We start from the raw sequence: 14,339 nt of genomic DNA on the forward strand, positions 1-14,339 counted from the left end.
CCTTGACTCAGTCTGTTCACTGCGGTTTCTTGCTGATGTTTTCTCTTAAAAAAAAAAAAAAGAACGAAAGGGAAAAAAAGGGGTAGAGGAACAATCCTTGTGGTATACGCTGATGAGATATTCTTCTCCTTACAGAATTTCATTAAGTGCAGCATATATTGTAGTTTTAGACAGGAACTGTCAAGTAACAAATCTGGAATAATGGCTTTAAACTACATGATAGGTGTGGTCCTGGCTACAGAGTGTTGCTTTGTTGTGAAATGGTTGTAAACAGTGTTCTCTTCTTCATGGGTTTGGAAGCATCTGCCCTTCTAAGGACTTTTCTTTGTGGTCCTTCACTCTAAGGGAAAAAAGAGAAAAATGGTCAAGCTAAAAGGATACTTCATTAATTATATTTTAATTACTTACAATTATAGTGCATATATCTCAGTCTTTCCATTGTTCCAAATGGGTTTCTTACCTGTCTAGTGATAAATAACAATATTTTGGATTGCCCTTGAGATTTTCTCATCTCCATATAGATAGAATGGGAATCCATGTAAATGCTGGAACACATAGAGAGTTGCACAGATCAGACTAAAAGCATATCTGGTCCAGCTTTCGGTTCCAAGTGGTCATCAAAATGCCAATGGGAAACAGGACATAAGTGCAATGGCATCCTAGTGCTCATGTTCTCCAGAAACTCATATTCAGAGCCATACTACTTTTGATGCTGGTTTTAAATATATCTGATAAAACATAAGAAGCTGAGCTTTTGCTTTTGGGGTCAAGGCTGATTATTTGGCTGTACCTTTTTGAGGTGTGTGTGTGTTTTTATTTGTTTTCAGCAATTTGTTGGCCCTCACCATATAACTGAAAGGGGTGGGTTTTTTGTTGAATCACTGACTGGATTGGCAGTGGCATAAGCAAATAGTAAATATAGCTGCTGCCTCAGTCTCTGGACTTTGGCAAACAGGAAAAGGGAAACAGGCATTTTGTGTGGGCATTTCACAGGGCAGTTTGCTGTGTCACTGCTTATATAGGACATCTGAACAACTTCACTTGTTGCAGTGATCGTCAACATTTGTGCCATTCTTGTTTTCTTGCCAAAGGATCTGCAGGGCTACATCTGCAGCAAGTGCAAACTGTTGCCCTGTTGGAAAAGAAAGTGCAGCAGCCTGAGGCCTTGTAGTAACCAATAACTCATCCCTTTAATAAAGTTGAAATCTCCTTTACAGTGACAAGCCCCTCTGGATCCCTGAATGCAATTCCTTGGCCTTATTAGATTGTTTCTTGATCCTGTTTCTTGACCAGTCTTTTATATTGTCTTTTCCAGATCAGTATCCTTGACTGTAGTGCCATCATTTCTAAGGGGCAGAAATAAGGGGCATGCCTAATAGGTCTCTGCAGTAGTGCTGCCAGTAGTGCCTCCAGGAAGACATCTTGTGAAGCACATGATGGAATGTTTGCAGATATATGTACTTGATCTCCTTGATTTGCGGTGCCCCATTTGGCTGTCTATCCTGCTGTAGCTGATGAAATAGCAGAGCTGGCTCACTATGGAGAGTATTACTCGGGAGCCACAGCATCCTTCTCCTGTCCTTCTCCCATCTTTAAACTCTGCTAATTGCGTGATTGGGGGCCGAAGATTATCACAGCCCCACACTCTTCTCCTTCTCCTGTATATAAAGTGTAATGGAGCCACCATTTGGTATTAATGGGAACTCCCGTTAATACCAAATGACGGCTCTATTACACTTTATACATAGGAGAAGGGCAGGAGAAGTGCGTGGGGGTGTGATAATCTTCAGGCCCTGATCACACAATTAGCAGAGTTTAAGGACAGGAGAAGGATGCTGTGCCTTCTGTGTGATAATCTCCTCTAACCACTAACCTGTCAACTTTTATCAAGAAAAGTTGACAAAAGAAACCAATATAAGTAGCTTCCTTTACGTTTATTTAGAAAATAATAGGCTTTATATTTAGAATAAGGGACTTTCATCCACTTTCACAGAGTCTTGAAAGACAGTCATGAACAGCAGTCAAAGTAGTGGTCCTTGAACCAGTGCCAGTTCCCAAATGATAGGTTGCCAGACCCTGGTAAGTTTCCAGGAAATAAAAAAATTATACTAATTGGGCACAAATATGGTATCAGTCCCTGGCACACTGGGGGGGAAAAAACAACCATGGTCTCCCAAATCAAGTGGCTTGGAAAACACTGATGTAGAGTCTCTGTGACTAGGTATTGTTTTTGAATGCTCTCAGCCAGGGGTAGGAATTGACTATCTATGTGATGTTGAACTGCAGCTTCCAGCAGTTCTAACCAGTGGTGAGGAATGGTGAGAGTTGCAGTTCAACTGTGTATAGAGGGCTGCACAATTATCGTCCCTGCTCAAAATGTATGAAGTTGTTAAGCTAAAATATGGAGTCTGTTTTTTTTTCAGTCCTACATGACAAGCCAGGTCCAACTCCAATAGGGGATTGTGTCTGACACTAGGTTTGCAGTGTCTGATGTGAAGAGAGATAGAGCTCAAGAAACAGGAAGGAAGGACAGATGTTATTTAGAGGACATAGACTAGAACTGAACATATATCCTGAACAAAGACAAAATTAAAAGAGTATATATTACCAATACGGATTAAAAATCACTTTTAGGTGTTCAACAAAGATATTCTAAATGTACAGTAAAAATGGGAAGTGTGAATGCAATGAGCATATGTGTTGAAGCACATATATCATACAGGTGCGCTTGGGAGCAAACTGAGATTAGCTGAAACTTCCTATGGAAAACTCAAGTTGTCTTTTATGTATTATGTGAAGAAAAAGAGCTTGGAGTAAAAGATTTGAAAGTTGCTTGAATTATCCATATGCTTCTCTGTCACTTTGGTTCAGGTATTCACTAAGCTTTGGATGCAAACCTGGAAAAAAGGATCTATATATCTTTTGTAAGGAAGAATTAAGGAAATACAGACTTACCTTGCAAGAGGCACATTGACATCAAGGCCAAAGAATAAAGGCAAGAGAGAAGAACAAGAACAGAAAGAGGAACTGTAGAAGAAGAAAAAGTAAATAGTTTTAATTGGTCATAGTTAGTTTTTTTTAAGCTAAGTAATAGGGATCTTTCCCCTTGGGGATGTGATTCAGTTGCAGTTGGGTGCAGGTTTGCCTGGTAGTGAATCTCATTGAAATCAGTGGGGCTTTTCAGGAGAAAGGTATGAGATTGCACTGTATAATAGTTACAGTAACAACTACACATCCAGTAGACTTTTTTCTCTTCTAGAATGGTTGCTTTCTCCTGGCTAATTGCATTAATGTCACTTGACATTATTATAATACTATCCATTATCCAATACTGTCCAGCAATTTATGCCAACCTTTAGTAGTTAAATATCTGATATGATAAGGAAGTGTGTGTATATTCAGATATGTAGATCTGGAAGTCACCATTCATTTTATGTGATCAATTCAATCTCTTGAGTATCAGACCCCGGTATTTGTTTACTGAAATAATTACATCCCACAGGATCTAAGGGAGGCATACATTATTCTGTTGTTATTATATGACTTCAAGTTGACTCTTGACTTATGGCAACAGGGTTTTCTTGGCAAGACTTACTCAGAGGAAGTTTGTCATTGCCTTCCTCTGAGGCTGAAACAGTATGACTTGTTCAATTTCACTCAGTGAGTTTCTATGAGTGAATGGGGATTTGAACTCTGGTCTCCCAGAGTCTTAGTCCAATACTCAAACGTAGTCTAATACATCATGCTGGTTATAACCCACCCACCCCAACACCCCACAAGATTTCTTCAGAGGAGATTTCCCATTGCCTTCCTCTTTGACTGATAGGGTACAACTTGTTCAAAGCCACCCAGTAGGTTTCCATGGCTGAGCAAGGGTTCAAATGCCTGTCTCCTAGAGTATGAGTCCAATACTCAAATCACTATGTCACATTGGCTCTCTGATGTATAATAAAATAGGTGTATTAATAAAACAGAAGTTCCTATGACATTTTTCCCTTAAGTGCACTGTAGCTCTCATGTTTTGCTGATAATACTGGATTACTTTAATATACTTTAATTTTTGAAATCCAGTTTGCAAAAATTCATGCTGGCAGAATGATAGGATTATGGAGTAACCCGATAGTGCTGAAATAACCCTTAAAACAGGGATAGTCTTTGAATTACAAACATCATGCTTAACTAAAATAGAAAATCTTTTGGGCTGAGTCCTTTATCAGAAACAATTTTCAGCATGATAGCATAAATGGATTTTGATAGTGTTTTGCTTTGAATTTTACATGGAGATTAAAGGATAAATGGATTCTTCACTTAAAATCTACTTGCTGCTGGCACTGCCTGCTGTTCACTTTACTTTGAGTTGTTATGGGGAAGGGAGGGTATCTATTGAAGAAAATGAAAGGTAGACTGACAAAAAATATCTATCTCTAACCTATCATTCCCACCAATGACACTACCTTTGCATGGTGGTGGGACTGTGTCTTCCTGTGAGGCAAAAGGCTATGCTGGTGGCAGGATCTCTCATATCAGACAGGTGCTGAGGAGTCTGACTAAATCTACTAAACCAGGGGTAGGCAATCTTTTTGAGCCGGGGGCCGGGTTGCTGTCCCTCAGACAACTGGGGGGGTCAAAGCCAAAAAATAAATAATTAAATATTTTTTAAAAAAATTAAATATATAAATAAACCAGGACAAATGTAGGACAAAATTTTCAAATGGAAGACACTTTTTTTAAAAAAATGGAGGACACGCAAAAAAATTTGCTGATTTTTTAAAAAATGTTAATATAAATGCATGTTTCTGAGGCTTCTATAGACAATTGCCCCCCAAAGGCCCTGGCGGCAATCGGCGGCAGGACTGGGCTGGGGCCGGTCCCAAGGCCTCGCCGGGCCGCATCCGGCCCGCGGGCCACAGGTTGCCTACCCCTGTACTAAACAGTTACGTAGCAGCAGCTGTAGCAGGAGGTGACACTCGTGGAGGATCTCTTAGAGACAATGGCAGTGGCATCATAGTTAATACTTATTAGAATTGCATAAGAGGCATGGTAAACCCCCTTTGAATGTCTTTTCCCATGAAAACTCTATGATGAGACAATCCAAAATTAAACAAGATATAGTGCCAGAAGATGAAACTCCCAGGTCAGATGGCACTCAACAAGCAACTGGCATACAGCAAATGAGAATTATCAGTAGGTTAATGACAACTGGACTCAAGCTGAAAAAACATACAACTGTTGATGTGCTCAGAGATGAAAAGACAGTCTGAAGCTGCACAACACATACTATAGGAATGTGGAATATGAGAAGAATAAATCAGCAGAAGCTAGATGTGGTAAAATGAGAAATGGAACATATAAAGATTGCAATACTTGGGGTGAGCGACTGAAAATGGTGGCAGCCAATCAGGTGAGGAAGCACTTTAGTTCACAGTCTTGATGGAATCACCTTGCATGTTGTGGAAAAGCAGAGATTAACAGGAAAAAATCTCCTGAAAATGTTACTGAATCCATTGATTTTTTTTTTAAAAGCAAGATGGCAGGGAAATATTATACTAATAAAATTAGCTGGTGTTCATTTTTAAAACTTTTAAAACAGCCTAGCAGCAACCAACCTTTTCTTCTAAGTCCTTGATCTGTCTCTTCTGGATGTCAGTTTTATCTTCTAAATCTCGGATCCTCTAGAAATAAAATGAAAAACAATACATAAAAACTGAAAAACCGTAGTCCAAATTAATCTTGGCTCAGGAAAGATAATGTAAGATTTCCAAACTAGAAGTTCATAGACATGAAAAGTAGCTGAGTCCTCCTTGAAATATCTGTTCCACTTCAAGAATAAAGATAAATGTGCTTCCTAGCTCACTGGGAACACCCATGACTGCAGCTGAGACTATTTCTCTTTCTGAGTAGCCCACACAGTTTTCCTGACCCTAGAACTGAGTGCGAAGGCCAGCCAATCAAGGCAGCCTAGTTAGCTAGTAGAGGGTGAAGCAGAGGCTTCACTCTGCTTCACCCAGGTTCACTTTTGGCCCTTACAAGTGGCTTACCCCACACATTAACAGTCAGTTGGCTTGGATTGTCTTTCCTACCCATCTTGGTAGGAACTATACAGTTCTGGGGAAATTGTATAGATAGATGACTGTTTGGTTAAGTGGTATCACACAGTTAATATTGATTATGATAATTTGGGTGGTTTGAGGAAACCAGTTCAAGTTTGTGGTTAGATAGAGTCTGTGTGCCCATCATACCTAGTAGATGCAGGGTACTTTAAGGGACCATTACAGTGCAAGCAATCAGACCAAGCCAAGTTCAGAAGCAAATGACTCTGCTTCACTTCCCAGGTGACAGGAGAACCACACAGTGGCTTCTGCCTGAGTCCATCGTTCCAGTGCTATCCAGCAGGTGGGGTGCATAAAGGGTCATTCTTGGCCACCAAGCAGGTTGATTGATGAAGTGGCTGCAATTGGTCAGAAGTCAGGTAAATCTATGCCTGGATCTGGACCCATGATAAAGATGAGGCTTATTCAGTTGTAACCAATAAAGTTGTGGCCTTTTCCTCTCCATCAAAATGTTGTCTGTGGTCATGCTTGTTAAATGTGAAGCTCTCTATATGCTGCTGTGTCTGCAAGTTGGTTTCCCTTGCTTTCTATGAATGGAGCAAACATATACTTAATTTCCACTGAGTGGTATCAGTAGGACTTAATGTTATTTTACATGTCAAATATTTTGTCTATGTAATTGGGAAAACATGATAATGTCACTTTTTGCATATTCAAATCAGACTCTACCCCTGCCCCCCCTGAATCTCACCTGATGTGCCTGCTGAAGCAGTTCCATTCTCTCCTGTAAGATCTGGCAGTCATATTCTCTACTTTTCCTTAGCATTTGCCTTCTTAATTTTTCAACCGCTGTCCTAAGTTCTTCCTGTTGTTTCTCGCTGAGCAACTCCCCAAACTTTATCACTGTTTCTTGCTGCAAAGCGTTGTACAAAGTGGCTTCAAGCTCCTGGATTCTCTAAGCAATGAAACAGCAAAAAGTGGTTAGTGGATATGAACCTATGCAAAACTGGGCTTTTGGTTTATATATATATATTTAAAAATTGTTATGCAGAAGACCTCAGCCTGTGAAAGTGGATAATGCAAATGAAAGTGAAACATTTCTGATAGGAATGTTTTGTATCTGTATCTTACACTCAGTATCTAAAATTTGGTGAGTGCTGACAATGCCACATGAAGCTCCCAAGTAAGGTAAGAGTGTATGTATGTAATGAGCCAGCATAGTGTAGTAAGCTGAACGTTGGACTAAAACTCTAGATTTGAAATTCCACTCGGCAATGGAAACCCACTTGGGCAAGTCATACCCTTTCAGCTTAAGAGGAAGGCAGTGGCAAATCACCTGTGAATAAATCTTGCCAAGAAAACCCTACAACAGGATTGTCGTAAATCAAGGTCAACTTCAGTGCACAGAACAGCAACACTGCATCATGGATAGCTATGGTTGGATATTACATACATACATTCTCACATTATTCTGGAAACTCACATGGATTTGTTAAATGTCTAAAATGTTGATTGCTGATAATTACATTTAGATTTTCCCATTCACTTCAACAGCAGATGCAACTCTGCATGTGAAGAGGATTGTGGTTTGCCCCCCTGCTGAAGTGAAGACAGATACCACTGCATCTGGGGAAGATCCACCTATGTGCTGAAGCTCTGATATATGCTGGAAGTCCCTACATACAGCTTCATTTTCCCCTGAAAATATTGTTCTACCTTTCAAAAATCTCTTTTCTTTTAAAGTTACACTTACTTGAAGGTCACTTGAGTGACTGTGGAAACCTATCACCAAGAAGATGCATTTAGTTTTGGAGTGTAAGTAACCTATGTCCCAAAGTGAATGTGTTTGTGTTCAGTCTGGAACTTGGTTTCAACTTACCATGTAGGCTTGGTCAAGAGCTTGTTTCCTGTAGTCCAACTCTTCCTCTAGATAACCTTTTATTTTACAGAATTGCTCCTATAGTGATTGAAAAAGAGAAATAATTACAGAACAAAGAGCAAGTTGGATGCTCAAGCAGTGCAAGAGAAAAAAGTGAACTGTTTATTATGATGCAAAGGACAGAGAAGAAAGTGATGCAAAGATATCCAGTACATGTTCTGTCCTACCATGTCACTCTCCAGTTCCATCATCTTCTGATGCAGAGCTGCTTCGGCCCCTTCAATCTGCTGTATCCACTGAAAGATAAAAATAATAATAAATAAAACTTTTATTTTTATCCTGCTTTTCTGTGACGAGACAATCAAAGCGACTCATAACATATTAAAATAGCCACATTTACAGCGTTATGTCCCAGATTCCCCCCTTAAAACAGGATTGAACATGTTACAATTAAAATATCTATTAAAAAAACACACACACACACAAAGAAAAATACGAGGACAGAGCAGTGGGCTGATACATGATGTGGGGGGCAGTCATTCTGTGGCCGGGCACTTTTATTCAGGAAAGGCCTGCCGGAAGAGATCCGTCTTGACAGCTTTTTAAAAGCTGTCTAAGCTGGCAATTTGACGGATCTCGTCTGGCAGACCGTTCCATAGTTTGGGAACAATTGCAGAGAAGGCCCTCTGGGAGGTAGCAGTTAGTCTGGTTTTTAAAGGCTGCAATAGATTCCTCCCAGAGGACCTGAGGGTGTGGGGCGGATTATATGGGAGCAGGCAATCCCTCAAATAGGTTGGACCTAAGCCATGTAGGGCTCTAAAGGTTATAACCAACACCTTGTACTGTGCTCAGAAACTAATAGGCAGCCAGTGAAGAGATTTTAGGATGGGTGTTATTTGGTCACTCCTAGTTTTTCCGGTGACCAGCCTGGCTGCCATATTTTGCACTAGTTGAAGTTTCCGGACTAGGCACAAGGGTAGCCCCATGTAGAGCACATTACAGAAATCAAGTCGTGAAGTTACCAGTGAATGTACAACAGTTTCTAGGTCCTTTACCTCCAGGAAAGGGTGCAGCTGGTGTATCAGCCGGAGCTGATAGCAGGCGCTCCTAATCGTCTCATTCACTTGGTTCATCATGTGAAGCGATGTATCTAGGAGCACCCCCAGACTGCGAACACAGTCCTTTGTGGAGAGTGTGACCCCATCTAGGACTGGAGGTTGCAACCCTATACCTGGTTTGAGGGCCCTTACTGTAAGTACCTCCATTTTGTCTGGATTCAGCTTGAGTTTGTTTTTTCTCTTCCAGCCCATTACCGCTTCAAGACACTGATTGAGGGGAGAAATGCCATCTGTTGTCATAGCTGCTGATCGGGACACGGAGAAATATATTTGGGTGTCATCAGCGTACTGATAACACCCTTCCCCATATATGAGAATGATTTCTCCCTTCATTTAAATGTTGAATAGCATTGGGGACAGTATGGCGCCTTGAGGGACGCCACATTTAAGCTCTGTTTTCGAGGAGTGACTGTCCCTGAGCATCACCCTCTGGAATCTACCCGAGAGGAAGGACCAGAACTACTGGAGTGCAGTGCCACCGATTCCTAACTGTTCCAGGCGTTCCAAGAGGACGTCATGATCTATTGTGTCAAAGGCCGCTGAGAGATCTAGAAGCACCAACAGAATCACACTTCCACTGTCAATGCCTAGATGAAGATTGTCAGCCAGAGCAACCATGGCAGTCTTCACCCCATATCCCGTCTTGAAGCTGGTTTGAAATGGGTCTAGATAATCGGTTTCATCCAAGATGACTTGGAGTTGAAGGGTGACAGCCCTCTTGATCACCTTGCTCAAAAATGGCAAATGGGATACAGGCCTATAGTACTTCATATCCAGGGGGTCCAGGGAAGGTTTTTTCAGGAGCAGTCTAACAACTGCCTCCTTTAAGCAAGTTGGAACACAACCTTCCCTAAGGGATGCATTGATGACATCTCTAAGAAATGCTATCAAGGCATCACCCCCCTGGATGGCCAGCCATGATGGGCAGGGATCGAGGGGATATGTCGTCTTCTTCACATTTCCAAGGATCTTGTCCACATCACCGGTACTCACAAACTCAAACCGATCTAGTTTAACTTCAATAACGGGTCTACTGGACACCTCATCAGTCGATTCTGCTGCAATCCCGGCATCCAGGTCGGCTCTTATCTGAGAGATATTATCTGCGAAGTAGTTGTTAAAAACATCACAGCAGGCCGTTGTTGGGTTAAGCAAAGGGTTCTGCACAGGTGGAACCTGTGTCAGTTCCCTTACTACCCTAAACAGCTCTGCTGGACGGGACTCCGCAGACGCGATATGTGCAGAGGAGAAAGATCTCTGCGCTGCCTGTATCGCCTCTCTATAGGAACAAAGAAATTTCCTATGACGAATTCTGTCAGATAAGAGTCGAGTTCCATGCCAGTCATGCTCTAGTCATTGTCCAACCCGCTTCATGAATGATGCCAATATGTTATTATTACTGTCAGAATCAGAAAGAAAACAGACACCTTCTGAGCAGCTTTCTTTCCATTTCAGCAAATGTCAGGCCAGAGTAAGGAATTCTGTCTGTGGCTGCTTGCCATTTGTTCGTTTGTACAAATGGGATGGGAAAGGGGTGGAGGCAAGGCTCATGCCTTGCTGGACCCCACATCCTCTAACCTGCCTATAGTTGTTCTATAATTTTACTATAATTGTACAATGATGCAAAAGAAAAGAAACCTGAGCATGGTCAGAAACACTTTATTATTACTGTTCCTTTCCCAAGCACTGAAAAATACATTCTAGGGCTAAGTCCTGATAACCCCTATTTTTACTTCAAGGGGAGGATCCTTTGGTTGACAATTTCCCCAGTCCCTTCTCATTGGCTGCACTAGGTAGGGCAGATGGGTGTTGAAGGCCATCACAGGATGATCAAATGTTTCCCACTCACAATGTAATGGATTGTGTACATTTTCCAAGTTCGTTCTTGTGGATATTTCCACTTTCCCATACCCCAGAAGTCGAGGCAATTTATGTGTGCATCACATTTGCCCTTTGCTTGGACATCACATGTGTGTTGTTGCTTGGCTTTCTCTATTCAGAGTGTTCAACAGCTGTTTTATATTGTGCTGTTCTGTCTACCCAATACGCATCAGGTTCTCATTAGCAGCATGTACAGACCCAGTGCCAGACAGCAGCACATCTGTTCTCCGTTCAAAGGACAGACTAGGCTACTCTGTGTGCATCACTACTAGGTGCTTCACACTGGGTTATTTCTTATTATTGCTCTGATTTAAAGGATGGATGCTGCTTGCTAATGTATGTTTCTAGTGTGCATAACTAATTATTTTCCCCACAATGTGGGCTCTCAGGCTAAGCAAATTTTGCAACTTATCATTTGTCTTAACTGGTATCTGTTCTCTACTGTAATTTATTGTAGCCAGAGTTCTAAATCAAACAGTGCCTTGGACAATTGGACCAAGCAGTAAAAAAAAAAAAAAGACAAAATGATATGAATTGGCCTATACTGGATCACACAAGAACCAGCGTGGAGCACTGGTTTGAGCATGACTCTTGAGAGGAGGGGTTTGATTTCCTACTTGACTATGAAAACCCACTGGGTGATCTTGGGCAAATCATACACTCTCAGACCTCAGAAAACCCTTAGGGTTGCAATAACTCAGAAATAACTTGAGGGCACATCGCCTCCACTACCACCATCAATATTGGATGACAAAATGAGATTGAGCAATAAGAGCTAAATTACTGTTTACTTTTCTGAAAAATCTGTGGATGTATTCAGGCATGAAAATATACTTGGGAACAGAAGGAAGACTGGCTTATCAATCACAATCAACATGCTAGTGCATGCTGTTCACCTATTCCCACTTGCATGATGTCATCTAAACCTAACAGCTGCTTGTACTCTGGCTTGTTGATCTTCCAACAAGAAAAAACAAAACAAAACGATTTGTGTTTTGGTTACTTTTTCTGGCTTGCTGGGGAGAAACAAGACAGAGCACTGGCTGATACTGAGATTGGCTGACATGATAAGCAGACCACAGCGTAATGCACTGTGGTTGATTAGCTGCTCCTAGCAGCAGTAACAGCAATCAGGCATACTGCACATATTTGACACCTGCAGCTCCCTGGCTTGTTCTTATGTCTAAGCAAAGTCTCTGAGTCTTATTTTGACTGACACTTCCAGAAATTGCAACCTTTCCTGTATTTAACTTTTTTACAGTCCCTCTTTGCAATTCTGTACAATTTTTTCTTCTATCTTTCATCTCTCGGTGTGCACACACATGCATGCATAAGTAGACATTTACACACACATAGCTCATACCAGGCAACATATTTGAAACATAAAATGTACAAAAAGTACCTTTTCTGCCAGAGATAATACAGTACTGGCTTGAATTATAGCCACTTGTTCTTCATTTCTTAAATTCTGTAAATTCAAGAGGCAGAAATCAAGTTAAGGAAGCAGCATTAGGTTCCTAATGTTTTCTCCAATAACACTAACTGTTATTGGAGAAAATCCTCCTTTAATTTCCCAATTTCAATTTCACAGCTACTTTCCCCATTCAAATGAGTGGGAAACCTGCAAACATATCATTTAAATGTGGACAATACAGTGTGCACTTGCAATAACAAAAAAACCCTGATACATGTAAGGTAATAGAAATGTATACAAAATGTATACAAAATAACTTTTGACTTAACTTAGGCCAGATGGTGTAGCTCATGAAATGCAGGCCAAATGTTTCATACAGTCCTCATTTCTAAAATCACACAAATGTTATGTAAAGACATTACTAACCATCAAACGTTTTCTAAAGCTTGATAATTAAGCATCTCAAAGGATGCATGGGAAGATGTTATGAACATAGTTATATTACCTGGCTCTTTGATCCTGCTGTATTGTATGTTCTATATATCTTTTCGTACTTATCTTCATCAGGCCTACATGTTTTCTTTGGCTTGTTGAACATATTATGTATTGTTAGCTATGCATATTCCTTACCCCATTATCGCCCAAGATATCCAGCTGTTTTATGAGATCTGGAATGCTAACATCCTATTTAAAAAAGAAAAGAAAAGAAAAGAAAAAGATAACACTAATAAGATTAGATGTCAGTTTCATGTTATGCACTTGGAAAACCACAATGTATTCACTATTGCTGCACCAGGGTGAAGAACCCTAAGAACTGAGCTCCATAAGCAAGAATTAACTGGAAGGATGAGATTAATGTACAGATATGAATGGAGGGGGGTAGTAGAAGAACAAAAGGAGTGGGTCAGACCAATCAGTTGTGCCTGAGGAGACAGGGCTACAGTTATGGGATTGCCAAAGCAAGAGCCCTTGTTGTATGGGGGTGGGGGTAAATGTCTAGGCAGGATCCTAAACTGATCCTCAATCTTTTGATGGAGTCTTTCATTCTATGGCCCTGAGCAGATTTGCCAGAAAAGCATGGGCTTAGCCTGTGCTATTCTAGCCCAGGTGTTCTCTCAGGTTGTTCCCCAGGCCAATGTGGGAATGGATTTAAATACTTGTCCCTGTGGTGTCCCAGAGATCCGCTAATGACACATGCTTCATACCTTTCTGCACTGTCGTGCTCAGTGAAAAGCTTCCCATTGTCATATCTGTTACAGCAATGGGGTCCTTGGCTGCACCCACATGGCCAAGAGCCCCGTTTCCGGGTGGGGGGGGCTTCTCAGTAGAATTGGCAGCACATACAGGTACGGAGTGCATGGGGGATATTAAACAGTTGGGGTTTGCAGTGGAGTTTCCAGGAAACTGTAGCAAACCGGATGTCATTTTCTGATCCATGTTAATGGTAATTTACCCCAGGATTGGGCCAGATCCAGAGAACCTGTGTCTAATCTGCCAGGATCCAGCCCAATCCTAGTCCCAGGATTTGGCTTGCATCATCCAAACATTACAATGAGAAGCCAGGGGAACATGGCTTTTTGACCCCCGCAGACAGCCTCTTTGTGGAAGGAACATGGGCCTTGTAGAGAAAATTCTCCATCGTCTTCCCTTTTGTCAATATATGTGCCAATAGTCATTTTTCCCATTTGAGTAACTATATCCTATATATATCAAATGCTTAGTTGGAATCTAAAGAGATAGTAGTAGTCTGGCTCATGCATTTGTTTGAGTCAGCATTCTGGCATGGCTAACTACCTTCCACCTCCATTGTTCCTTCCATCACTCCATAAAATACAATAGAAATGGATAATATTCTACCAGGTAGCTAACAGGATTTCAACACTGTATTATACAGTGGGCCCCCAGTATCTATTGGGGTTTGTTTCCAAGAACCCCCATGGATATCAAAATCCATAGACAATCAAGTTCCATTCTATACAATGGCATAATAAATGGCT

General features: G+C 41.1%; 1 protein-coding gene across 1 annotated transcript in view; it reads right to left on the minus strand.

The window, feature by feature from the left end:
- Nucleotides 1–204: 204 nt before the first annotated feature.
- The window catches only part of JAKMIP2 (janus kinase and microtubule interacting protein 2), a 148,930-nt gene continuing 134,795 nt past the window's right edge, over nucleotides 205–14,339 (minus strand). The window contains exons 15-22 of the mRNA XM_089531509.1: nucleotides 12,973–13,026; nucleotides 12,331–12,396; nucleotides 8,157–8,225; nucleotides 7,930–8,007; nucleotides 6,802–7,005; nucleotides 5,607–5,672; nucleotides 2,956–3,027; nucleotides 205–340 (exon numbers count right to left, since the gene is read on the minus strand). Of these exons, the coding sequence (XP_089387635.1) occupies nucleotides 2,977–3,027; nucleotides 5,607–5,672; nucleotides 6,802–7,005; nucleotides 7,930–8,007; nucleotides 8,157–8,225; nucleotides 12,331–12,396; nucleotides 12,973–13,026 (588 nt within the window). The 3' untranslated portion in view covers nucleotides 205–340; nucleotides 2,956–2,976. The remainder of the gene's footprint in view (nucleotides 341–2,955; nucleotides 3,028–5,606; nucleotides 5,673–6,801; nucleotides 7,006–7,929; nucleotides 8,008–8,156; nucleotides 8,226–12,330; nucleotides 12,397–12,972; nucleotides 13,027–14,339) is intronic.

Source organism: Sceloporus occidentalis, unplaced genomic scaffold (genome assembly GCF_023333645.1).
Source record: "Sceloporus occidentalis isolate IW3139 unplaced genomic scaffold, rSceOcc1.0.p SCAF_1, whole genome shotgun sequence".
NCBI classification, from domain to species: Eukaryota; Metazoa; Chordata; class Lepidosauria; order Squamata; family Phrynosomatidae; genus Sceloporus; species Sceloporus occidentalis.